Source organism: Mesocricetus auratus, unplaced genomic scaffold (genome assembly GCF_017639785.1).
Source record: "Mesocricetus auratus isolate SY011 unplaced genomic scaffold, BCM_Maur_2.0 Super-Scaffold_100004, whole genome shotgun sequence".
In the NCBI taxonomy this organism is placed as follows: domain Eukaryota; kingdom Metazoa; phylum Chordata; class Mammalia; order Rodentia; family Cricetidae; genus Mesocricetus; species Mesocricetus auratus.
Genome location: NW_024429189.1, coordinates 118,394,733 through 118,415,745, shown reverse-complemented (window position 1 = coordinate 118,415,745; position 21,013 = coordinate 118,394,733). Strand labels below are relative to the sequence as shown.

Below are 21,013 nucleotides of genomic sequence, written 5' to 3'. Positions count from 1 at the left end.
CAAGGGCAGTGGAGCACACACGGGCACATGAATATAGCTGACAGGCACGTGTGGGGGTAAGCGAGTGAGTGTGAGTGTGTGTGTTTGGGGGGGAATACTCCAAGTGTGGTTGGTGGGTGATTGGCAGGATGGGAGGATCCTGGCTTCTTTTTCCCTACCAGAGTGAAGTGGAATTGTGTGTGCTGTGTCTCAGAAAGACTCACCAGCTCTTCTGGTAGCCAGGTGGGCTTTGATGGGGTACAGCCCCAAGTGTCCAGGAGCCGACTGGGCTCGCCCTCCCGTTTCTTTCATGCAACACCATCGCAACATGGCATGAGCCTTTGCTTGCTTTGGATCCTGAGAGTTTTTCAGTTTCCATTAGTAAGTGCCTGGTGAACTAAAGTAGTTAAGCTGGGGTCAAATGTGGTTCAGCACTTTCTTGGCATATTCTGAGTGATGTGCATAATGCTCACCCCACGCAGCTCGGGGCCTGTGCATTCCCTGACCTGGCTGGGCTCACTCACAGGTGACCCAGAAGCCAGTGCCCAGCATCCTTGTATATACGCTAGGTTGAGAGCGGGGCTGGAGCAATGGCACACACTGGTGTTCTTTCCAGTTGTCCAAAAACCTGGGGGCAGTAGTGGGGGGGCAGCCGGGAGTGTCTGTTTCCTGCCTGACCTAGGAGCATCCTTGAACATCCCCACCCCCCACCCCCACCATGATCTGAACTGCATACCCAGAGCTCCAGATCAGACCTTATGGCCTCGCTAGCACTGAATTCTCGGTAAATCCTCCTCCCTTTCTTTCTCAAGTGAGTGGCTGAGATAGAGTTACAGCTCTGAGGAAAGGCCTGGAAAATACTGTAGCAGGCACGCCCCAGAATTCTGAGTCCTGGAAGATGCAAATGGCTCAGCTACAGAGGCTCCAGGAACCCAGTTCCCGAGAAGTTGACCCTAGTTGTAAAATAATCAGGTTACTGATAGCACCTGCCCATAGTTAGAGCCATGGATACAGGCCTGCTCCCACTTTCCTCCATATGTCTCCTGAATTCCCCTCTTCTGAACTGCACAGTGGTTGGTGCTGCAGAAGTCTGCAGAGGAGAAAGGGCCTGGGCTAGCTGGGTGGGCAGAAATGGAACTGGGTCCCGAATTTTGGACTGAAGATAAGAGACTCAAGGGTTTGGTCAGCTTCCTTCCCCCCCCTCCTGCCCAGAGTGAAGACTCCCAGGTTGGGGGTGTGTCCTAAAGACCGACTGGGTGCCGGGCCAACACAAGACTACCCCTTTTCAGAAGGTTAGTTGGCCCTACTGCCCTGTGGCCCATGATGGCACAAGCTCTGTGGTGCATGGTCTGATGAACTTTTATTGCCCGGACAAGGGCAGAGGCTTGGCTGGGGGAACCTAGCCACAGCTACCTGGTCAATCACACGGAATCTCAGGAAAGGGATTTTAGAATCGTGGCATGCATAATTTCAAATGAGCATCCCGGTGAAGTTATTTAACGGGGAGAAATTAGTAGCCCATATTCTGAGATTTAAGAAGGGAGTAAGAAGAAGTGACCTACTTGTGACCTCATGGGGGAGCAGGGGAGTGCCTGGGGTCTTAAGATAGGCCTCAGGCTTCAGGCATCCTTCCTCACTCCCGACCTGGGTTGGTTGCCTCCCTTCCTCCCTCCCTGCCTCCCTCCCTCCCCCCACAGGTCCCTCTGGACTTGGGTGATGGGTCTGAACTGTGTGCTCTGGTAATTGCCTGTGTAATTAGCCTGCCTTGCCAGCCTCAGCTCGGGTGAATAGGTGAGTAGAGAGTTTGAGTCTGCTCGTCTGTAGTGGCTGGCCTTGCCCCATTGACAGCCCGGCTCTGCTGCAGCAGGGCTTACAGAAGGCTCTCTCCAGGTCAGCCCTGCAAGTGTGCATGTTGGAGGTGGTGGTGTCAGTCTGGCCACATCCACAGCTACAGCTTACTCAGTTCTGTTTGTTTTCTGAAAAGTTTAGGGTTAATAGGCTTAAAAAAAATAGCAGTCAGCGTTTGGGTTTTCAAAATTCCCAGAACCACCTTCCAAAAAGCGGCAGTTAGGATGGCAGAAACCTGGTGCTATGGAAAAGTCCCTGGGGAGAGAGCCAGTGGTGTTCAGTAACTGTGCAAGGGCCCCAGAGCCCTTTCCCACACTTGTAAATGGGCCAGAAGTTTTAGCTGACTCCTCTCCCTAGATACAGTCTGAGGGTAGAAGCCCCTCCTTAGCCATATAGATCCGTAGGGCAACTCAGCACAAAATAGATGTTCAATAACATGTATCAAACTCTGCATGCATGTGTGTGTGTGTGTGTGCACATGCCAGAAACATGTGTAGCGCGCCCCCTCCCCCCACCCCTTGGGTATTTCTTGAGGCATTTTTGATTAAAGGGTAGCAAGTATCATTTCATGGCTCTGGATGCAGACTGTCTGGGTTCAGACCCCAGCTTTGCCCCTAGTTCTGGGGCAAGCCTTTGAGATGCAGTGTGACTAGACCTGGAGAGAGGCCTGCCCCGTGGGGCCTTTATGGGGCCATTGTGAGGAAATCCTAAGAAACCCTTGTCCCAGAGCCTGGGAGCCTGGAGCTTGCAGGTATTGGATGCTTTTTCTTTCCAGGTACTTTCTGTGTCAATCTGAAACACAGTTCATCTATTGGGCAGGGTGCAGTAGAGTCCATTTTCCTCAACAGTTCAGCTGTCTAAGCCAGAGCAACCCTATGCTGTTTGTGGGATGGCTAGTAGCTGTACCTCAGAGAAGCATGTAGCCTCTGATCCTCCAGCCAGGGTCCCGGTTTTCACATGGCCCCTGTTCAAGAACTGCGCAGTGGGACCAGAGCCCTTAATTGTCAGATTAATGCAGCATCCTCATTAAAACACCACATCCTGTCAGGCAGTTCAGTCAGTTCAACAAGTCTTGCTACCTCATGAGGAACTGAGAGAACAGGCAGCCTGGTCCCTAGGACCGGAAAGCCCAAGAGCCTTCTGGGGTGACAGGACAGAGCCCCATAGGCTGGTGGCGCAGACAGGCAGGTTGTTTACAAGAGGAGCTGTGAAGCATGGGCAGCAACCGGTGTCAAGCCACTCTGTGCTCCGTGGATGCGATGCGGAGTAGCAGGAAGGGCAGGAGCAGGGGCTGTTCCAGCTGCATTCCCAGCACTCCGCAAGACCCTGGGTGCACAGTTGGTGTCCAGGGAATAGGGAGGGAGGGAGTGGCTGGGAACAGTGGCTGCAGCACTCTTGAGGCTGAGACAGGACCACAAACTGGAGGCCAATCTAGGCTACACAGGCGGCTTCTCTCTCTTCTCTTGGTTTTCTTTTGAGACAAGTTTTGTCTGTGTAGCCCTTGCTGTCGGGAACTCAACTCTATAGACTAGTCTAACCTCGAACTTAGAGATCCTCCTGCCTCTGTGCTGCCACCCAGCCGGGTCAAGTAACTCCTGTTTCGAAAGGAAAACAAAACAAAACAAAACAAAAAAACCTACTAGGAAACAGAGTCACTTAATTCGCACACTCACCACATTGCTTCTGAGTTCTCCTGCCTGTGAGAGGCCCAGGGAAGAATCCCTGCTTCTGCCTCTCAGAGCCCATCCACGAGGCCAGCAGGGGAACAGGAGAGTCTGTCCTGCTCTGTGTCCGCCCCCCCTCCTTGCTGTGTCCTTGCTGTGTACCTCCAAGATACCCTTCCCTGTTGTACTTTCTGTGTAGACAGCCTGTAGAGCATGCATGTCCCTGTTGCTGTGACACACGTGTTGTCAGGAAGGCCGGCTGTAGGAAGCTTGTGTGTGTAGTAGGTAGCACAGAGGATGAGTGTATGTAACCAGCATACACTGGGCTCTGTCCCAGGCTTCCAAGTATGTACATTTTGGACCTGCATTGTTGTAGCTCAGCTCCTGTCCTCTGGACTCAGCACAGAGGGTCCACACTGCTGCATAGAAGCTGTGAATTCCAGGAAACTGCCGCCAGCAGGCATGGTTGGGGGAGGGAGGGAGGCTCAACCTCCGGTTCCCTAGCACTTGGAGCAGATGTGTCTGCCCCAGGGACAGCAGTCGAGGAAAGTTCAAACCAGAGTGTGTTTGCTCACCATAAAAGAGATGTCTGTGAGAGGGCCCTGTAGGGATGGCTCCAAGGGTGCTCTCTCTGCCATGGGCCTGTGGAGGCCATTGTATCTTGCTAGGGGTTGGGGCACAAGGTCAGGACTCCACATGTGGCACTGCTGGGCCATCTTCCCTGTGTGCATTACAGCCAGAGACCCAACCCAGTTGCTTGCTGCTCTTGAAAGGGGCTGGATCAGAAGGAGGTGGGGTTCCTTCCTGCTGGAAGGCTGGACTAAAGGGGCCCCATCCCGGGGCTTCCCAGATGACTCGCCAAGGGCACACTGAAGCCAGCAGTCAGGAGGAAGGAGTCAGTGCTGTCCTCTCCGGTAGACTATCTGCTGTCTGGAAGGCCCTGGCACCCTCTCTCCCTGTCTCTTCTTGGTGTGATCAGAACCCTGGCTCGGCCCGCCCTACCCCCTTCCTTCTCCATACTTCTGGGTTTGGCCTGCTCAACTCTGGAAGCCGCCCAAGAGCATATCTTTGAAGCACAGCAAAGGTTAGGAGGGAGGAAGACAGAAATGTCCTCTGGGCTGGGGAGTGGGAGAAAGGAATTCCATGTATGCTCCACAGGAGTTGGCAGCAAGCCTGGTGGGGGCTGCCACCTTGGCCTCCTCGGTGCCCAGCATGTCCTGCTACCCAGTGCAGGCAGGCACTGTGCAGACTGAGTCCTCTTCCCCAGGCTCTGGGTGGGGGAATGGTGGCTCCTGTTTACAGCACTCATTTCAACCTTGGCTCACAAGGGTAAGAGCCAGGCCCTGCTGTCCGCTCCAGAGGATGAGACCTCTTAATTGTCTTCAATTACAGACAGCACAGGCAGGCCCTCAACCCTGGCTTCCACTAGGAACAGAGCCCAAGCCACTTCAGAAGGTCAGGGGGAATGCCATCCAGCCCTCACTGCAAGGTCTCAGGGGCTCCCTGGGCCCTCTGGGACCCTTTCTAGTCTGCCCAAAAGACCACCCAGACTCGTGTGTGCCTGCTCTTGTTGAACACCTCCTTCTTCGTCTCTGTTCAGGATGAAACTTCTGTGAGCAGTGAAGATTTTGATATGAATGACTCCACATGGATGTCAGCTGACCCCCACCTGGCCTCCAGCCTGAGCCCCAGCCAGGAGGAGAGGATGCGGAGCCCGCAGAACCTCCATAGCCAAGAGGACGGTGAGTGACCCTTGGAAGCTGGCAGGGAGGCCGCTCATTGTCCTGCCAGTGGCCTGCATGTGCTCTGGGGTGGGACCCAGGTGATACTGGGGCGTCCCTGCTGTGCTTGAAAGTTGGTATTGTTAGCATCTGTGCAAGCCCCACTGCCCCAGAGAGAAAAGGTTGCTCTCATATGCAGGGCCCTTGACTGGCCACGGGGGGGGGGGGGGTTGTGACGACGGGCGGGGGTACAACACACACACACTTTTGTGTATTTGCTTCTTCCTGTCTATGCTCATGGGCTTTAGGTCTGGGAAGATCAAGGATGTGTGTGACCTGGAGCTTTGTTCTTGTGACCTTTGGGACAGGGCTGCCTGGTCAGTGGCCAGGCAGTTGGTAGCCAACAAGGATGGACTGTGCTACTGTGTCTGGATTTTCTTGGGGTTGGAGAGTCAGGGTCAGAAGTCAGATAGCCATCCCATGGTTCCATATAAAACCTGGGAATGGGCTCTGGGCCCTGTGTCAACTGGGCCTGACCAGGTTGGGGATGTGGGATAGGATAGCACTTGTAGGCAGAGGCCCCCGTAGGGCTCATTTCCAGGACTAGGTCACTAGGAGTGAGGGATGAGCCCATAGCTAGGCCTCAGAGAACTGGGGTATAGGGACTAGTAATTAGGAGAGGTCAAAGGTCAGGACTTGGAATGTGGGAGGGAGGTACAGGGTTGAAAAGGGGTGTAATGTTAACTCTGCAAAAAAAAATGGGTGAGCCTTAAAGAGTAAATAAGGGGTAGGAGCCTAGCAGTTTAGGTCAAAGTTCATCTCCATGGCAGAACCCACACGCTGGTCCTCCCTCCCAGCCTGAGTCCGGCTTTGTCTGGGAGGAGTCCAGCACACAGGCAGCTGGAAGTGTCTGGGCCTGGAGCTGGGGAGCCCGGGGGTGGCTGTGTGCAGAGTGGGGTGCCAGGCTGCTGGGAAAGAAAAGGCTTTTTGTGCTTTGATGCCTCGTGAGGTCAGCAAGACCCCCTCGTGCTGTGAGCTTCCAGACTACTATTGCCTTATGTCATTCCCATGGGGGGGCAGTGGGGGCCACCACATGGGGGCTCTGGGGTTGGGACAGCCCAGCAGCTGACCTCCAGCCTCATCTGAGCTGACTGAGAGCCACACCCAGCAGCGTACTAAGAGCTGTGCTAGCAGTGCTTAGCAAGCACCCTTGGTTACGCCTTCTTCCCAAGAAAGATCTAGATTTTTTTTTTTTCAAAGTCTGGAGTAGTAAGGCTGTCCAATCTCCCAAAGGTCTGGTTGTGCTGTTGCTCCTCACTGCACCCTTTTGGAACCATGGTCACTGTCCAAGGACAGTCCTTGGCGTCTCAGTGGATTGAGGTCCTCAGGATAGTTAGCAAGCCAACTGGGGGTTTCTACTGGGGCCTGTAACGTCCGATCTAGGACGGTGAAGAAGCCGAGGCTGGTTAGCTGTCCTGTCACACACATCTCAGGCCCCGCCTGGCTGTGGGCAGTGGACATATCATAGGCAGGCTGCCTGCTGATAGGACTAGTGTTCATGAGGGCAAACAGCAGAGCTAGGGACAGGGAGGATGATGTTGATCATGAGCCACCAATTTAATTATTGAATCGGTGGCTGATTCTGGAGACTGGGGGCTGGTGTGTTAGCCAGAGGCCAGCCTAGAACCAGTGCAGAGGGTACATACATATATATATGTGCCTTAAGGACACTCAGACGTCTGGTCTGCTCTCTGGTCTGGTACCTCTCATGTCTTTGGGGCCTGTTGGTGACCAAGGCGTCTACTCAAAGGATTTCCCACAGGCTTTTGGTTGGTCATGAGCACAGCCTGAAGTGTCTCACAATGTGTGCTCAGTGTAGATTTTGTCAGCTGACATCTTTTACATCTGCGCCCCCCGTGAGTGAGCCAATGTCTTTTATTGTTCTTAAAGGACTAGGGGTGGGAACAAACTCAGCAGGTGGCTTTAGTAATGCATCCCACCCCCAACCCTAACTGCTTGTGTGTCTATCCCTGGACGCGCCTGCCCCACCCCCACAAACCCCCACCTGGCTCTTAGTCCTCTGGAGCCCATTGGGTGGATAGGCGTCTGAATGTCCCCTCCTCCCTGGTTCTGTAAGGTACCCTGTGCTCTGTATTAGCGCTGGCCATCCCTCTGCCCTGTGTTCTTCCAGCTGCGCGCCTGGCCCATTACAGGGCTCTGCTGAGTGTTTGTGGCCCAAATGGAAAGGCAAGCTGACATTTATAGAGACTGCTCTTGAGCATGGTGGACAGGGAAATAGAGGGCCCCCTCCTTGTTAGGAACAAGTTGGCTTCTTTGTTCTGAGACAGTACCCCTGCATGCCAGAGCTGCAGGGCTGCTGGGCACATCCACCCCATCTACCTGTGATACAAGCCAGAGCGATGGCAAGAAGCCAGGCAGTTTGTACAGGTTATGCCTCTAGGGATTAGTCAGTTAGGGCGGCCCTTTAAATTATTCTTGTGTTTGATTTTGAGACAGGGTCATGCTGTATGGCCCAGGCTGGCCTCAAAACAGTGTGAGTCCCCTTCCCTCAGCCCTGAGTGTTGGGGCCATAGACCTATGCCACCACTTCCGCCTTCTCTCTTTAAATTTTAACAAAAGCAGAAGAAGGCTGGGCCTTGGTAGGGCAGGTCCCGTGGTCGGGACCATTGAACTCAGAGAGTGGAAAGCAGGCCAGCTTTCACCGCTAGCCTTGTCTCCTGTCTTCCTGTCCCTGTCCCAGTGCTATCTCCCAGCCTCTCTCCCCAGGCTTTCCAAGGGTAGTTTCCCCGCCTCCTTTGCTGAGGACCTGTTCTTGGGTGGTGGCAGCAAGCCTCATCCCACAGTGCTCTCTCAGGTGGGGCCGTGTTTGAGGCCTGTTTCAGGGCATCAATCTTGTCCTGTCTCACAGAGGAGGAAATTAAGGGTGGAGGAAGTCTGGCCAGCACCAAGAGAGGCTCCCTCCTCCTTCTACTTTGGCAGGCATTTGTATGAGGTGCAAGGGTCTTCACACACTGAGTGACTGAGTGACACAGTTTCCTTCTTCCTTCTACCCTTGCACAGCCCAAGACCTGCTCTTGGCTTTGAGCTTTCTCTTGAGTCTGTCAGGGCTCTGTGTGCTCTGAAGGCTTGGGAAAGCTTCTGGCCTAGGAGTTGCCGAAGATAGAGAACTGTTGAGACATTGTGCAGAGCCCTTAAGGTCTGGTATTGCCTTGGAGCTGAACGCCCATCATCCTATCATGACCCATCTGTTTAGTGCCTGTGTGTCCTCCTCATCCTGTTAGCACCCTAGAGGCCATAAGACAGGACCCAGCACAAGGCAGTGTTGGGAAAGCATGGGTGAGCGAATGAGTGGATGGAGGTGTGAGTGTGCACTCACACCCAGGAGGTAAGTTAGCAGGTCTCCTGAAGGGCAGTCAGGCAGGGCCAGGGTCCTAACCCTGTTTGCAGCTCCTCCTCCTATTCCCCTGCCAAGGCCCCTCACTGTGCCCCTTCCTGAATGGAAAACTTGAGGCCTGGCCTCCAGAAGGGATGCATGGGGGCAGGGAACGGACATTACTCATCCCCACCTCCACCGGCAGACAGGAAGCTCGCACCAGGGGACAGTGGAGGGTCCTGCTTCCGCCCTTCTACAGCACAGGCTGGGGGTTGCCTGGCAGGAATTATGCCGAGCACTGGAGCCTTTCAGGGCTAATGTGTGCCCTTCTCAGATGAGGCACTCCTGTGACCTGTCCTTGGGAACCTGCTGGACATGGGTGCTTCCCACAGTTAGGTTGGGACTCCTACTTCCTACCGGCCAGTGCCGCCGCCTCCTGGTGCCCAGCACTAAACTGGGTGGAGTCAGGGAGGGGTTCTCAGCAGTCTGACCAAGTGACAGACAAGGTTGTCAGCCTCTCCCATGTCTCCAGAGAATCTTGGTTTTGGCAGGAGAGCACCAGGCACAGAGAAGCGGGGATCCTCCTGGGCTGCCACCTTCCTGAGGGCAGCAGCCATGGCTATACAGAGAGATCTGAGGCTCCCCTCACTTCTCTAGTTTGTGCACTGCAGAGAATTCAGGGCAGGAGCTCAAGGAAAAGAGAAAGAAACAAAATGCTACCGGTATTGGGACTTTTCCTCGGCCTTCTCTGACTGCGTGTCTGTCATTCATTCTCTTTGGTGGGAGGATCATATTATGCTACATTTTTCCTCACATAATGACTTCCCCTCTTTCCTGTCATTGGTTCTGCTGCAGTAAAAGTTGTCCATTCTGCCCAGTGACCCAAGCCCACTGTGACCCTAGCCCCAGCCCTATGTACTGAGTTCCTTAGGGCTCTAACAGGGAAATGGCTTGTCCAGACCACAGGAAGCAGCCAGCTAGAGCCATTTGTCCCAGCCCCTGCCATGTGTAGATGCTCAATGATAACTATTGTGTGACCACGGACTGATGGGAGCCAAGGAAGGGCTCCTAGGAGGCGGCACTGGGCAGCAGCCTATCAGAGGAAGCAGGAGTGGGATTAGGGTCTCAGGGTCCCAAATGCCCTGGACCTTCCTGTGATCCCAAGCTGCAGCCAAGAAAGGCAAGTCAGGGCAGCCACAGACAGACTGCAGCATAGGCTGCTACAGGGCCGCCTCTGTGGCTTGAGGACTCGCCTGGACCCAGCTTCCCGTAGGTGGGTCCTGTCCTCTACTGTGGGTCTCTCTTCCCCAGTCTGTCTGAAGCAAGTTGCTCACCTTGTGCTAGCCTCAGCACCTGTCTGGTGTGGCTGGAGGGCTGTGACCACTAATCTTGGTGTGAGCCCTTAGAAGCTGTCAGAAGACCAAAGCTTCGGGCCTTCTGGCTCCTGTGTCTTTTGAGTGGGCCTTCTGCTACCCAGGAATACTAAGTGGTCATCTGAGCAGCTGGAGTCCAATGAGGCTGGTGCAGCCCCTCCTCTCCCAGCCAGACCCATGTCTCAGGGTGCTGCCCTCCCAGGTTCTCCTCTCCCCTAGGCTCGGGGAAGATGTGGGGGAAGACTCAGGTGCTATCTCTCCTGCCTCATACAGGTCCAGAGCCTGCCTCTGCTCCTTGCTTGTGTGGTTGTAAGACGTTTTCCCTCTCTAATGGTTGGATGATAACTCTGTGCCCACCTTACTGGGCTGTTGAGGGCTGGGTGGTGTGTGGCCGTTGGGAAGGCTCATAGGCCAGGCTGGAAGTGAGGCTCTTGGCCCACTGGCACCTTCAGACCTATGTGGGTGGATTTGGGGGGGGTGTCGGTGATCACTGGGGACCAAAAGGCCCTCCACCTCTCCAGATTCTCTGAGCCCTTCACCAGATCCGCTTGGCCAGTCCTGCTTCCTTGGCCTCCTCAGGCCCCATGGGCCTCTGCCCACAGCCTTCTTCCTACATGTAGGTTGGTGTCCTTAACCCTTAGGATCTTGGGGCTTCAGAAAGGGAGCCAGAGCCAGGCATGGTGGTTCACTCCTATAACCCCAGTGCTGAGGCTGAGGCAGGAGGGTGGCGAATTGGTTATGGACCTAGGCTACATAGCAGGTTTGAGGCCAACTTAAGCTATATAGCAAAGACCCCGTTTTAAAAGCCAAACAGCTGCGCCAAGGAGACCCTGATGTTGGCTGATGTCTAAGCTCTCACAGCTCTCCCTGGCATCCTGAGTCCCTACCCCATTCCCACCCCACAGGTCCATGAAGATCCTGCCTATTGACTCACGGCTGCTGCATCTTTGCATGGCTCTAGGGACTTGGACTTGAATGGGGGAAGCAAGGGAATGAAGAAAAGACAGATGGATAACAGACAGAAAGCTGGAATTGGGTGGCCTGAGCTCTGGGCTAGAGAAACCGCAGCACCCTAGAAGCTCGGCATGTTTATAGTATAGAGTTGAACAAAGAGGTGGGCTTTACTGCATGCAGCTGAAGGAGGAGGCAGTTTGTGGTCCACAGCTTGATCGAGGAGGCAGGGTTAGCTAATGTTGGTAGGAGCAGTCTCTGGGGGTGGGGCAGTCTTCAGGCAGTAAATACCCAGGGAGAGAAAACGGTGGTGAACATTTTCTGCACACACTGTCAGCATTCACACTCAGACCTGGAGGAAGGCTTTGCTGTTTTCTTGTGGGTCTGAGACTTTGGAGTCCTTGACATGGCTGTGCCCCTATCAACAGCGCACATTCTCTCAGGACTTCCTCTGCTCCCTATACACGGCCTCTGCCCACTACCCCCTCCCAGGCTCGCAGGTGCTGAGGAGACAGCTGAAGGGTCATGTTGCTGTCTGGGGAGAAGCAGCCAGGGGCTGGCACGCCACCTGTGTGCTGCCACCCACAGTGCTCCTAGCAAGAGAGAAAGAATTTAGGCGAGTGGTTGCATGACTAGCAGAGAAAGGGGTGGGTGAGAGCTGGGGCCAGTCCTGTGCCGCCTCTGGCCTTCTCCAGCATGACCACTCTTCAGTAGGCTCATTACTCACAGGGATCAACAGGTTCTGTGTCACAAGTTTGGAGCTCCTGGTCCCTACAGCTGGGTCACTGTGGACTCAGTCCTCATGATTGGACACTGCCCTGGTTACTGTCACCTGGAGGAAGGAGTGGTACCTACTACAGCCTCCTGGGATGGCCTAAAAGGGTCTTTATTTGATGTGGGGAGTCTCACTATTGCAGTTCCTTCAGCCAGTCCTTCTCGTGGCCTCCTGAGAGTTGGGATTGCAGGCCTGTTCTACCATGCCCAACTCTACACTGGGCTCTTTGCTTTCTTTCTTTTAAATTACTTTCTATTATTTTATGTGTATGGGTATTTTGCTTATATATATGTCTGTGTGCCACATGTGAATCTGGTACCCATGGAATTCAGAAGAAGGTGTTGGATCCCTTGGAACTGGAGGTACAGATGGCCATGAGCCACTGTATGGATGCTGGGCATTGAACCCAGGTCCTCTAAAGAGCAGTCAGAGCTCTCTGAGCCATCTCTCCAGCCCCATCTTTATTTAAAAAAAAATCAGCAGTACTGGAGATTGAACCTAGGACCTCATGCATGCTAGACACCATTTTATACCCAGTGTATATCCCTAGTTGCGCACAGTGGACTTTTGTTTGTTTTTCCGTGACAGGGTTTCTCTGGAACTTGCTCTGTAGACCAGGCTGGCCTAGAACTCATATAGATCCGCCTGCCTCTGCCTCCCGAGTGCTGGGATTAAAGGCTTTTGAACAGAGCTTCTCTGCCCCACACTTGTGGGACTCAGTCCTGCCCATCCCTTTGACCTTGTTTGTCTCAGATCATGTCTTGTGAGGCTGGAAGCCAGACCTGGGCCCTCTTCCTCCCCTGTAAAGACCTGTTTGCTCTGATTTGAGGCCCCAAGCATCTGACCACAGTAACAGAGACTCTCTTTTACCCTACCTCAGGGTTCCAGGTCTTCTAGGGATTGGTCATGGGCCATACCGCAATCTGGGTCATAGAAAGTGTCCATCAAGCTGGGTCTGCAGACAGCACAGTGCTAGGCTGGGCCAGACCTGGCCTGCAAAGGCAAGAGGAGTCAGGAGACAGCTCGGAGGGATTCCTTTATCACAGAATCAGGCAGGGCTTGATCTTGCCCTGACCTTGTCTAGGTTACTGGGACCCCAGGATTCCTGGTAAGGATACTAGAGCAGGGCAAGTTCTGGGGCCCAACAGGATGAGGGTTACCTGCTAAGTGAACGGGAGGGGAGACCCTGCCCCCTCTCTTCCTCCCTGACCTGGAAGATTAGCCGTGGCCGTGGGGCCATCTGGCAGATTCCAGCCCTGCTATCTGCAGATTCCCCTCATTGCAGCAGAACTCAGAGCCCCTCCTCTGCTAGGACGGCCCTGCTGTGCTGAAAAGGGGCCGGGAGGACCATACAGGCCGGCACCACCTTGGCCTGAGCTGTCTCGGGGATGACTCTCCCAGGAACCAGGAAGTGGCTGGGTCACATTGTCGTCATCACACTGACCTAAGGACTGGGATGCACCAGCCCTAGACCAGCTTCCGGGAGGACAGGAAGGGTTGCCAGGGGCCTGCCAACTCCACACACAAGTTCCCAGGCAGGGCCCTACCCCATGAATGGCTCACACATAGCCTGAAGTGGTGCAGTTTGCTCTCAGGACACATGATTTGTGGGGGCTGAGGGTAGCAGGTCGTAGTGAGTCTAGCTTAGAGCTTTGCACTTGGAATTGGTATTTATTTCTCATTGCTTGTGCTTGGCCTACAACAAGCATAGAAAGTGGTGGGCCTGGGTGGACAGACCAAAGGAGCATTTCATTTCCTCTGGGTGTAATTTACCAATGTGCATTGGGGGTGTCCAGGATGGAGTAGACTGAGGCATTCTTTGTGAAGCCATCTGGGCCTTGCTGCTCACTCAGGGAGCCTGGTGACTACCCTGGACGCCCCTGAGCCTTCAGTGAGCTGTCTTCTCTGAAGGGGTATTTGTACTCCCAGAGCCTGACACACAGATCTGGTGTATACTTCATGTTCATTCCCACCAGCAAAGTGGTTTCGGCGCCTAGGTCACCTGCTCTAACACTGTGTTATCTACAGCTTGGAACATCTCCAGGGGTCCCTGCAGACCTGCAGATCTGCCCTGTGTGAGACTTCCTTCACTAGTAGCTGCTTGAGCATTTAGAAAGGGTTGGTGCAGAGGTGTGTGGCCCTCATGAAAACACACCTGGCTTGGTAGTCTGAGCATGAAAACAGATATGTGTTACCAATTACTTATTAAAATGATATGTTAGATATATTAGGTAAAAGAAACTCAGGTTTCCTTTTTGGAAACAGGGTCTGGCTCTGTAATGCTGGTTGGACTTGAACTTCCTGTGTGTAGTCAAAGCCGATTCTCTTGCTTCAGCCTCATATAATAGTGGGATAACAAGATTATATCACTGCAATTGACTTTGCAATACATTGTTAAAGTTAATGTTTTTGTCTAGCATACATGAGGCCCTGGCTTCCATTCCTAGCATTGTACAAAAAGCCACCACTGTGGGGCTTTAATCCCAGCACTTGGGAGGCAGAGGCAAGTAGATCCATGTAAGTTCGAGGCTAGCCTGGTCCACAGAGCGAGTGCCAGGATAGGCTCTAAAGCTACACAGAGAAACCCTGTTTCCAAAACAAAACAAACAAAAAACCTCCATCAAACTCCAAACAGACCCCCACCTTAGTTTAGTTACAATTCTGTTTCACTTAAAAAATATGACCACTTGCACGATTAGAACCATACTTGGGCTCACACTGTTTATGAACAATGCTGCTCCTGAGAGCCTAGGAGCAAGACAGAGACGTCAGAATGCCAGTGCACTGTGGAGGCAGGTGCTGTTGGATCCAGGTGTCAGATCTATAGACTATGTGTTGGGAAATAGAGTGCATCAGTGACATGGCTCAGTTGCTAAGTGATAGCCTAGCGTTCATGAAAACCCAGGTTCCTTTTCCAGCGTTGTATCAACTGGGCCTGGTGGTGCACATCTACAACCACTTGGGAGATGCAGGCAAGAGGATGGGAAGTTCAAGGTCATCTTCAGCTGCAGAGCTAGTTTAAGGAGAGCCTGGGATTTGTGAGACCCTGTCTAAAAAGAAAAATGGAGCCCAGGAAGGAAGGGGGCATGGTCCCTCTCTGACCCTAAGCCTTTGCCTACCCGGCTGCTTTACCACAGGGAGAAGAGACAGGGACCCCAAGAGAAGCCGGGTGGCAGCAGAGCCTAAAGACCAAGTGGAGAATATGGGTTGGTCGCATGCCCAGTGTGGCCTTATCACCTAGGGCAGTTGGATCCCTTGGCCCCCATTTGACCCCGGTCCCTCTGCCTGCCTTCAGAGAGCAGATGGGCACCAGGAGCTTGGTGCTCCTTGGAACTATGCATTATGTAAACACTACCCAGCCCACTGGCCTTTGTCAAAGCAGGCAGGGGTGAGGGATGAGGTGGAGAGCCCTAGTGAGGTGTATGCTCCAAATTCAGAGGAGTCAGTGTGCCAGCCTGTAGCGCAGAGCTCCCTTCCAGACCTTCAGTGACTCCTGCCTGGCATATACGGCTGGGGGAGGGGGCGGCGGAGCTGCAGACTCTGGCACTTCACCTTCCCCCTCCTTCCTGGCTTCCAGCTTTTGTATGTGAATTATTGATGCCCCTCCTCTCCCCTGCCTGGCTGCTGCTTTGACCAGAGCCTCACCAAGGGGCCCATGCAGCCTTCAGCCCCTCGCTTCTGTTGCAGCAGGCAGCTTGCTTGTAGGTTCTTGTGGCCTTGCCACCTCTCCAGCCTGGCTCGGGGGGCTGGTGTGGGTTGCCCACCAGGGAAGGGGTACCGCTGGCCGTGGCCCCAGAGCCCAGAGTGGTGATTGGCGGCTTGCACAGAGCTGGGCCTGTGCAGGCTGCAGGGCGCTGGCGCCCACATAAGGGCATTGTTTGCTGAGGTAAAAGGAGTTTTTGTCTCCTTCTGGAGACGGGACAGAAGGAGGAACAATTTCCCCCATTCATCAGTAATTCTCCCATTTGAATAGCAGCACATCACCCCGTTACAGTAGATGGGCATGGCAGGCCTCCCCTGCCCTAGGCTCTCGAGGCACAGGTGGTGGGCTCTGGGTTCTCCCAGCCTAGGGAGTCATCCTCTGCTAAGCTGTGGAGGACCATCTTTGTGGAAATGGACAGAAGGGATACATTCCTGCTGCTTCCCCAAAGCCTCCAGGGCACCTCTCTAGGCTGTTCACGGTCACAGGTGGGGCAGCTGTGGCCCGCCACTGTTGTGCGCGCCTCAAGACGAGGACCAGGTGGGGACAAGAGGGTCACCTGAACCCCTTGTGTTTCCACTTCCAGCTCCAGGTCTCAGTGGGTCTTGAAGACTACCTCACAGGAGAGGCCTAGTGTCAAAAGGGCCAGGGCACTAGGCCCTTCGTGCTGTGGGGCCAGCTGGTTTTCATGGAGTCATAAAACACTGGAGACCAGGAGGGCGGCGGCGGCAACTCCCTGGGTTGCAGATAAGAGGAGCCCAGGAGGTGGCTGTGCCCAAGGTCAGGCTGAACGTGAGGCCAGCCGAAACCACTTGCCCAGCCCAACCCACCATATGCCAAGCATTAAGTCTTGTTTCTTGGAGAGCGAGGAAGAATTTGCCATGGATCAGACCCCAGCTACTGGATCTGTGACCCCTTTCCCTGAACCCTGTGGTCTGGGAGGTGAGCTTGTGGCATCCCTGGGTCAGTATCAGCAGCCTCAGGATAGGCAGGAAACAGAAAGTCCGTCCCCTAGCTGCCCCCCCCACCTTACTCCATGTGATGCAAAGTGGCCTCCAGCTAGCTCTGACAATAAGGAAGTTGCTACTCTCATAACCAAATAATCCAGGGTTGCCTTTGATTTAAAGCATAGGCGGATTTTGGAAAGGTTGTGTTGGCCTATCTCTGAACTTCCTCAGGTCTGACTTTGGTGGGTCTAGCTTGGTCACACGACTTTTTACCAGTAGTTGTGATGGGTCATGCTGACAGGCTAGGCCTGGGGTACATGCTTACCCTGAGGAACCCTGGAAGACCCAGGTGTCCCTGCAGAAGAAAGAAGGGGTTTGGCTTACATGGAAGCAGGAGTGATCCAGGCCTACTCACTAGAGTTCTGCCAAGGCTCAGGGGCAACTTACTGCAGGCTACAGACACAATAAATGAATAGTATGGCAAGGAGGAGGTTAAGTGTGGTAGGAAAATAGGTAAAGAGGTTAGCATGTCAGTGTGGGGGCTGGGGAGGGGAGGGTTTGCTGGCACAGTGACCTTTAAGCAAAGCCCAGGAAATGAAGGAACAGGAAGTGAAGAACAAGCTCTGGAGAGCCAGGGACAGTGTAGCAGTGAGAGGGAAGCAGTGCAAAGGGCGAGGCCACAGCCAGGGGGCACGGCAGGAGAGAGAGGCCAAGGCCACCGTGGTGGGGTTGATGGACAGCGCAGCTGTAGGGCCACCTTGCTTGTAACAAGTTCTGCAGAACAACAGTCGGAGCTTGTGCCAGGATGAGATGGGGTGGCTCAGAGGCTCTCTGAGGAGGTGATTGTCAAGGGAGCTTGGCAGGAAGGGCAGTGTGGGGTATGGACCAGAGAGAGAGACTCTCCTGGCTCTTGGTTTCCAGCCCCCAGGTAGGTGTACGCCTCCCAGGCCCTTTAGCCTCCCCTTATACTCGTAATACCCACCTCTGCTGTGACACTGTGTGGGCCACACATGCCCATGTTGCAGTCTGGGGGCATGAATGTAGGAAGCAGGTGGGTAAAAGGCAGCAACTTTCACTTTTGAAGGCCTGCTTCATGCAAGGGAGAGTCGGTAACATCACAAATGCCGTTTTACTGATGCAAGGGCCATTTAAAAGAGAAACTGAGGTACAAGGAGAGGCAGCCTCTTTGAGGTCCATCACATAGGGTGATATCCATCCTATTCTTAGCTCCTTTGTATTATGCTAACACTCAGCAGCGACCAGGCTGCTTAAAAAAAAAAAAGCTAGCCAACCAGGTGGGACGCCTACACTGGGCAAGACTTTTGGGGGGTGTAGAATGTGGGATTTTGTAATTGTTCTCCCCCTCAGATGTGGGCTCTGTGTCCTGTCCAGGTGTAGCACGGGTAAGGGCCCACTGGCTTGTTCAAAGGTTTAGGGTTTTTGTCTAGAGGGTTTTGTTGTTGTTGTTTTTGGTTTTTATTTCTGGTAGTAAAGTAAATATAAAATCTCTGGGCTGTATACTTCAATACATCAAAATACAATCAGCACTATTATTTCCCAAACTTTTCATCATGCCAGACAGAAAGAAGCTCTGAGTTCACTAAGCATTAGACCTTTTCTCCCTCCTCAGACTCGGGGGAGTCCCACATCACTCTCTGCCTCTGTGAAAGCCTCCATTCTCGCCTGTACAGTTAAGTGCGATCACTCACTGTTTATCCTCTGGTGTCTGTCTTATTTCACGTAGCATATAGCCTACTGCCCTTACGGGTCCTGTATGTTGCAGCATGTATCTAAATTGTATTCTTTTTAAGGCTGAGTCTTCTAATCCATTGTATGGCTAGGTCACACTTTGCCTGTTCACTTCTAGTGGGTTTTCAAGGTGCTAATGGTATATACTGGTCAATCTGGATATTTACATAATAGTATGAGTTTCTAGTTTCTTCTGTGGCCACAGCAGTTCCCAGGCTCTGGTGTCTTGTGGGCCTCATCTATCCAACCACTCTCCATCTGGGGATGGCCTCTGAAAACAGAGAGATGGTACCCTCATTGAGGCCAGCACCTGTTCTCTTTAGAAAGTCAGGCAGCATGAATGAGCCTGGGCCTGGAGCTCAGGTGACAGTGTTGGCAGCTTCTCATCACAGCCGATTCTGACCCAGGGTCGGAGCTCTAGGATAGCCCTGTATGTCCTGGGCAGCTCTAGAGCCACAGACATACTGCTTACTCAAAGCAGGCAGACAAGGGAATCCACCTCTGTCCCCATACAGGGTGTGGTAATATAGTTGGCCTTAAGCCTGGTGCCTGTGGTGAGTGCAGTGACAGTTGGCATGGTACCTGATGAGGAGCAGCTAACCCTCCAGAGGAGGGATCTATTGCCCTTCTAGGTTGAGCAAGGGGCCTGGGGTAGGGCAGGAGTTATAACTTGGAAGTGGCGAAGAATAGACAGAGGCACTGGGGTAGGTATTCACCTTTGTTCCCCAGACCTCAGATACCTGGGCGTCTCAGGAGTCAGGCAGCAACCTCTAGGAAGGGCTGACAATGACAGAGGAAGGCCTGAGCTGTGAAAGGGGCTTCAATGGTGCAGGGGTGGCTTTTGGCAGGTGCTGAGTAGGTGGCATCCACCACAACTCAATTTCCCAGTTACTGGTAAACTTCCTTAAGATGTAGCTGGTCCTCAGGCATGCTAGCACCCTGGTAGTAGTAGTCATCACTCTTCCTGCATTTGGGATAGGGCCAGCACACAGTAGGTACTTAGTAACTGCTGCCAGGTAATTTGTTACATCCTTGTAGCTGGAAATATTACCAGAGAAAAGATAACTGAGATACTCCCAGCCCATTTGTGAGGACAGAGGACTTAGGCAGAGATAGGCCCAGGGGCTTGGGATCAAGCTCACAGGATAAAAGGGAGAAAGGAGCAGTGCTGCCTAAAGGTTGCCTGGGCAGAGTCGCCTGACCCAGACGACCTGCTGCAGCAGAGCTGAGGGGGGAATGTCACTGCACCACACTCCCCATCCCCCTCTACTCAGGGCCCTCACTGCTTGATGGGCAGACTGGCCCCGCCCTCAGGCAGCTGAAAGGCTAGTGATTGGCTGGGGCACTAGAGCCGCTCAGTCGCCATGGGGACACTCAGGCGGCACTCTTGTCCAGTGCTCAACACCAAGGACGAAATCTTCATAATCTGTGGGCTGTGGGGGTGGGGTCCATCTCGACCCTGGCCTGGGGATGAGGGTGACCCAGGTTATGGTCAGGGCTCCCTTTGCCACCCTCCCCTTGCTGGGTTTAGCTGCAGAGCCTCCAGGGTACCCAGCACCATTGGCATCCACACGGGTGTTCACCTGACAGTGACTCCAGGAGGTCGAGAGTAGCTGCTGTGGCCCCAGGTAATGAAGCAGGAGGCTGGGGTCTGAGGGAAGAGAAACCTGGAATGTAATCTCAAAATGTCTATTCCCTTGGAGCTAAGTTTATTTTTCTCTGATCCTGCAATGCTGCACTCTTCACAGCAGGGGGCTCCCGCCTCAAGAAAGCAGGAGGACCTGCTGGAAACAGAGGAGATATGGCCCCCAGACTCAGCAGCTGGCTTTGTGCTGTCTGAGGTCATTTGGCCAGGCAGAGAGGGCAGAGGCTGCAGATCTGACTAGACTATACAGGAAGGCACGAATGCATAGGGACTTTGGCAGTGGAGCTGGAGGAAGGAGAAATTCAAGCCCCCCCCTACCCCCACCCCCACCACCCCCCAGTAGAGAGGGACATGCAGGTGGGAGGGGGGGGCAGTTCTGAGCACCAAGCAAGGCCAGTCCTGCAACCCTGGAGGTGTCTAAGGACCTGTGGTGGGCCTCCGGAAGTGGAGCCTCCCTCGAGCTTGTCTCTGGCATTGTAGGTTTGGAGGTAGAAGAGAAACCTCTGTGCTCTGCGTGTGCTGGCCACGGCCACTTAGCTCCTAGCGGCCCCACTTCCTTGACCTTGCCTCAGCCCAGGTGGTAAGCCTGACTCAGTTCAGATCCCAGAGCATCTGGGGTGGAGAGCAGGGCACAGGGACTCTGAGGCCACCACACCCAACGGGGCCTCTGGGGACAGTGGGAGCAGGGACATGGTCTCATGCCCAGGGCTCTCATTCCAGATGACTCCTCTTCTGAGAGTGGCAGCGGCAATGGCTCCTCTACCCTGAACCCATCCACTTCAAGCAGCACACAGGGTGACCCTGCCTTCCCCGAGATGAATGGCAACAGTGCTGCAGCCCCCATGGACTTCACTGCCACCACTGAGGATCAGCCCATCAACCTGTGTGATAAGCTCCCACCAGGCACAGCGCTGGGCACACCGTCCTACCCCTCAGACGGCTGCGGCACTGATGGGCTTCGGAGCCGCGTCAAGTATGGGGTAAAGAGCACTCCTGAGGTGTGTGGGGCTGCAGGCTCGATGCCTCTGGGTTGTTGGGAGGTTGGAGTGAGCTCATGCATACTGTAGTATAGTTGGAACTGAGCTAGCCCATATGTGACATCAAGCCAGGGTAGTGGCTGTGGCCACTTTGCCATGGTTTCCTCTTGACACACTAGAATGACAAATGTTGCTGAAGGTGCCCCAAATAAGTCTAACTTCTCTGAGAAGTGACAGCAGGTGGTATGTGTCCCCAAGGCTCATCCCTTCTTCCTGGGAACAGTCTGCTG

The 21,013-nt window shown here is 53.9% G+C and overlaps 1 protein-coding gene across 5 annotated transcripts in view; it reads left to right on the top strand.

Annotated features, from left to right (window-relative positions):
* The window catches only part of Nol4l (nucleolar protein 4 like), a 117,350-nt gene that overhangs the window by 84,539 nt on the left and 11,798 nt on the right, over positions 1–21,013 (top strand). For 3 of the 5 annotated variants that reach the window (XM_005086072.4, XM_040746517.1, XM_005086073.4), the window contains 2 exons: positions 5,092–5,233; positions 20,467–20,744. In XM_005086072.4, coding sequence (XP_005086129.1) covers positions 5,092–5,233; positions 20,467–20,744 — 420 coding nt within the window. Of the gene's footprint in view, positions 1–4,374; positions 4,576–5,091; positions 5,234–20,466; positions 20,745–21,013 lie in introns of those variants that run through there. The other 2 variants (XM_021223021.2, XM_013125242.3) reach the window with 2 other exon arrangements.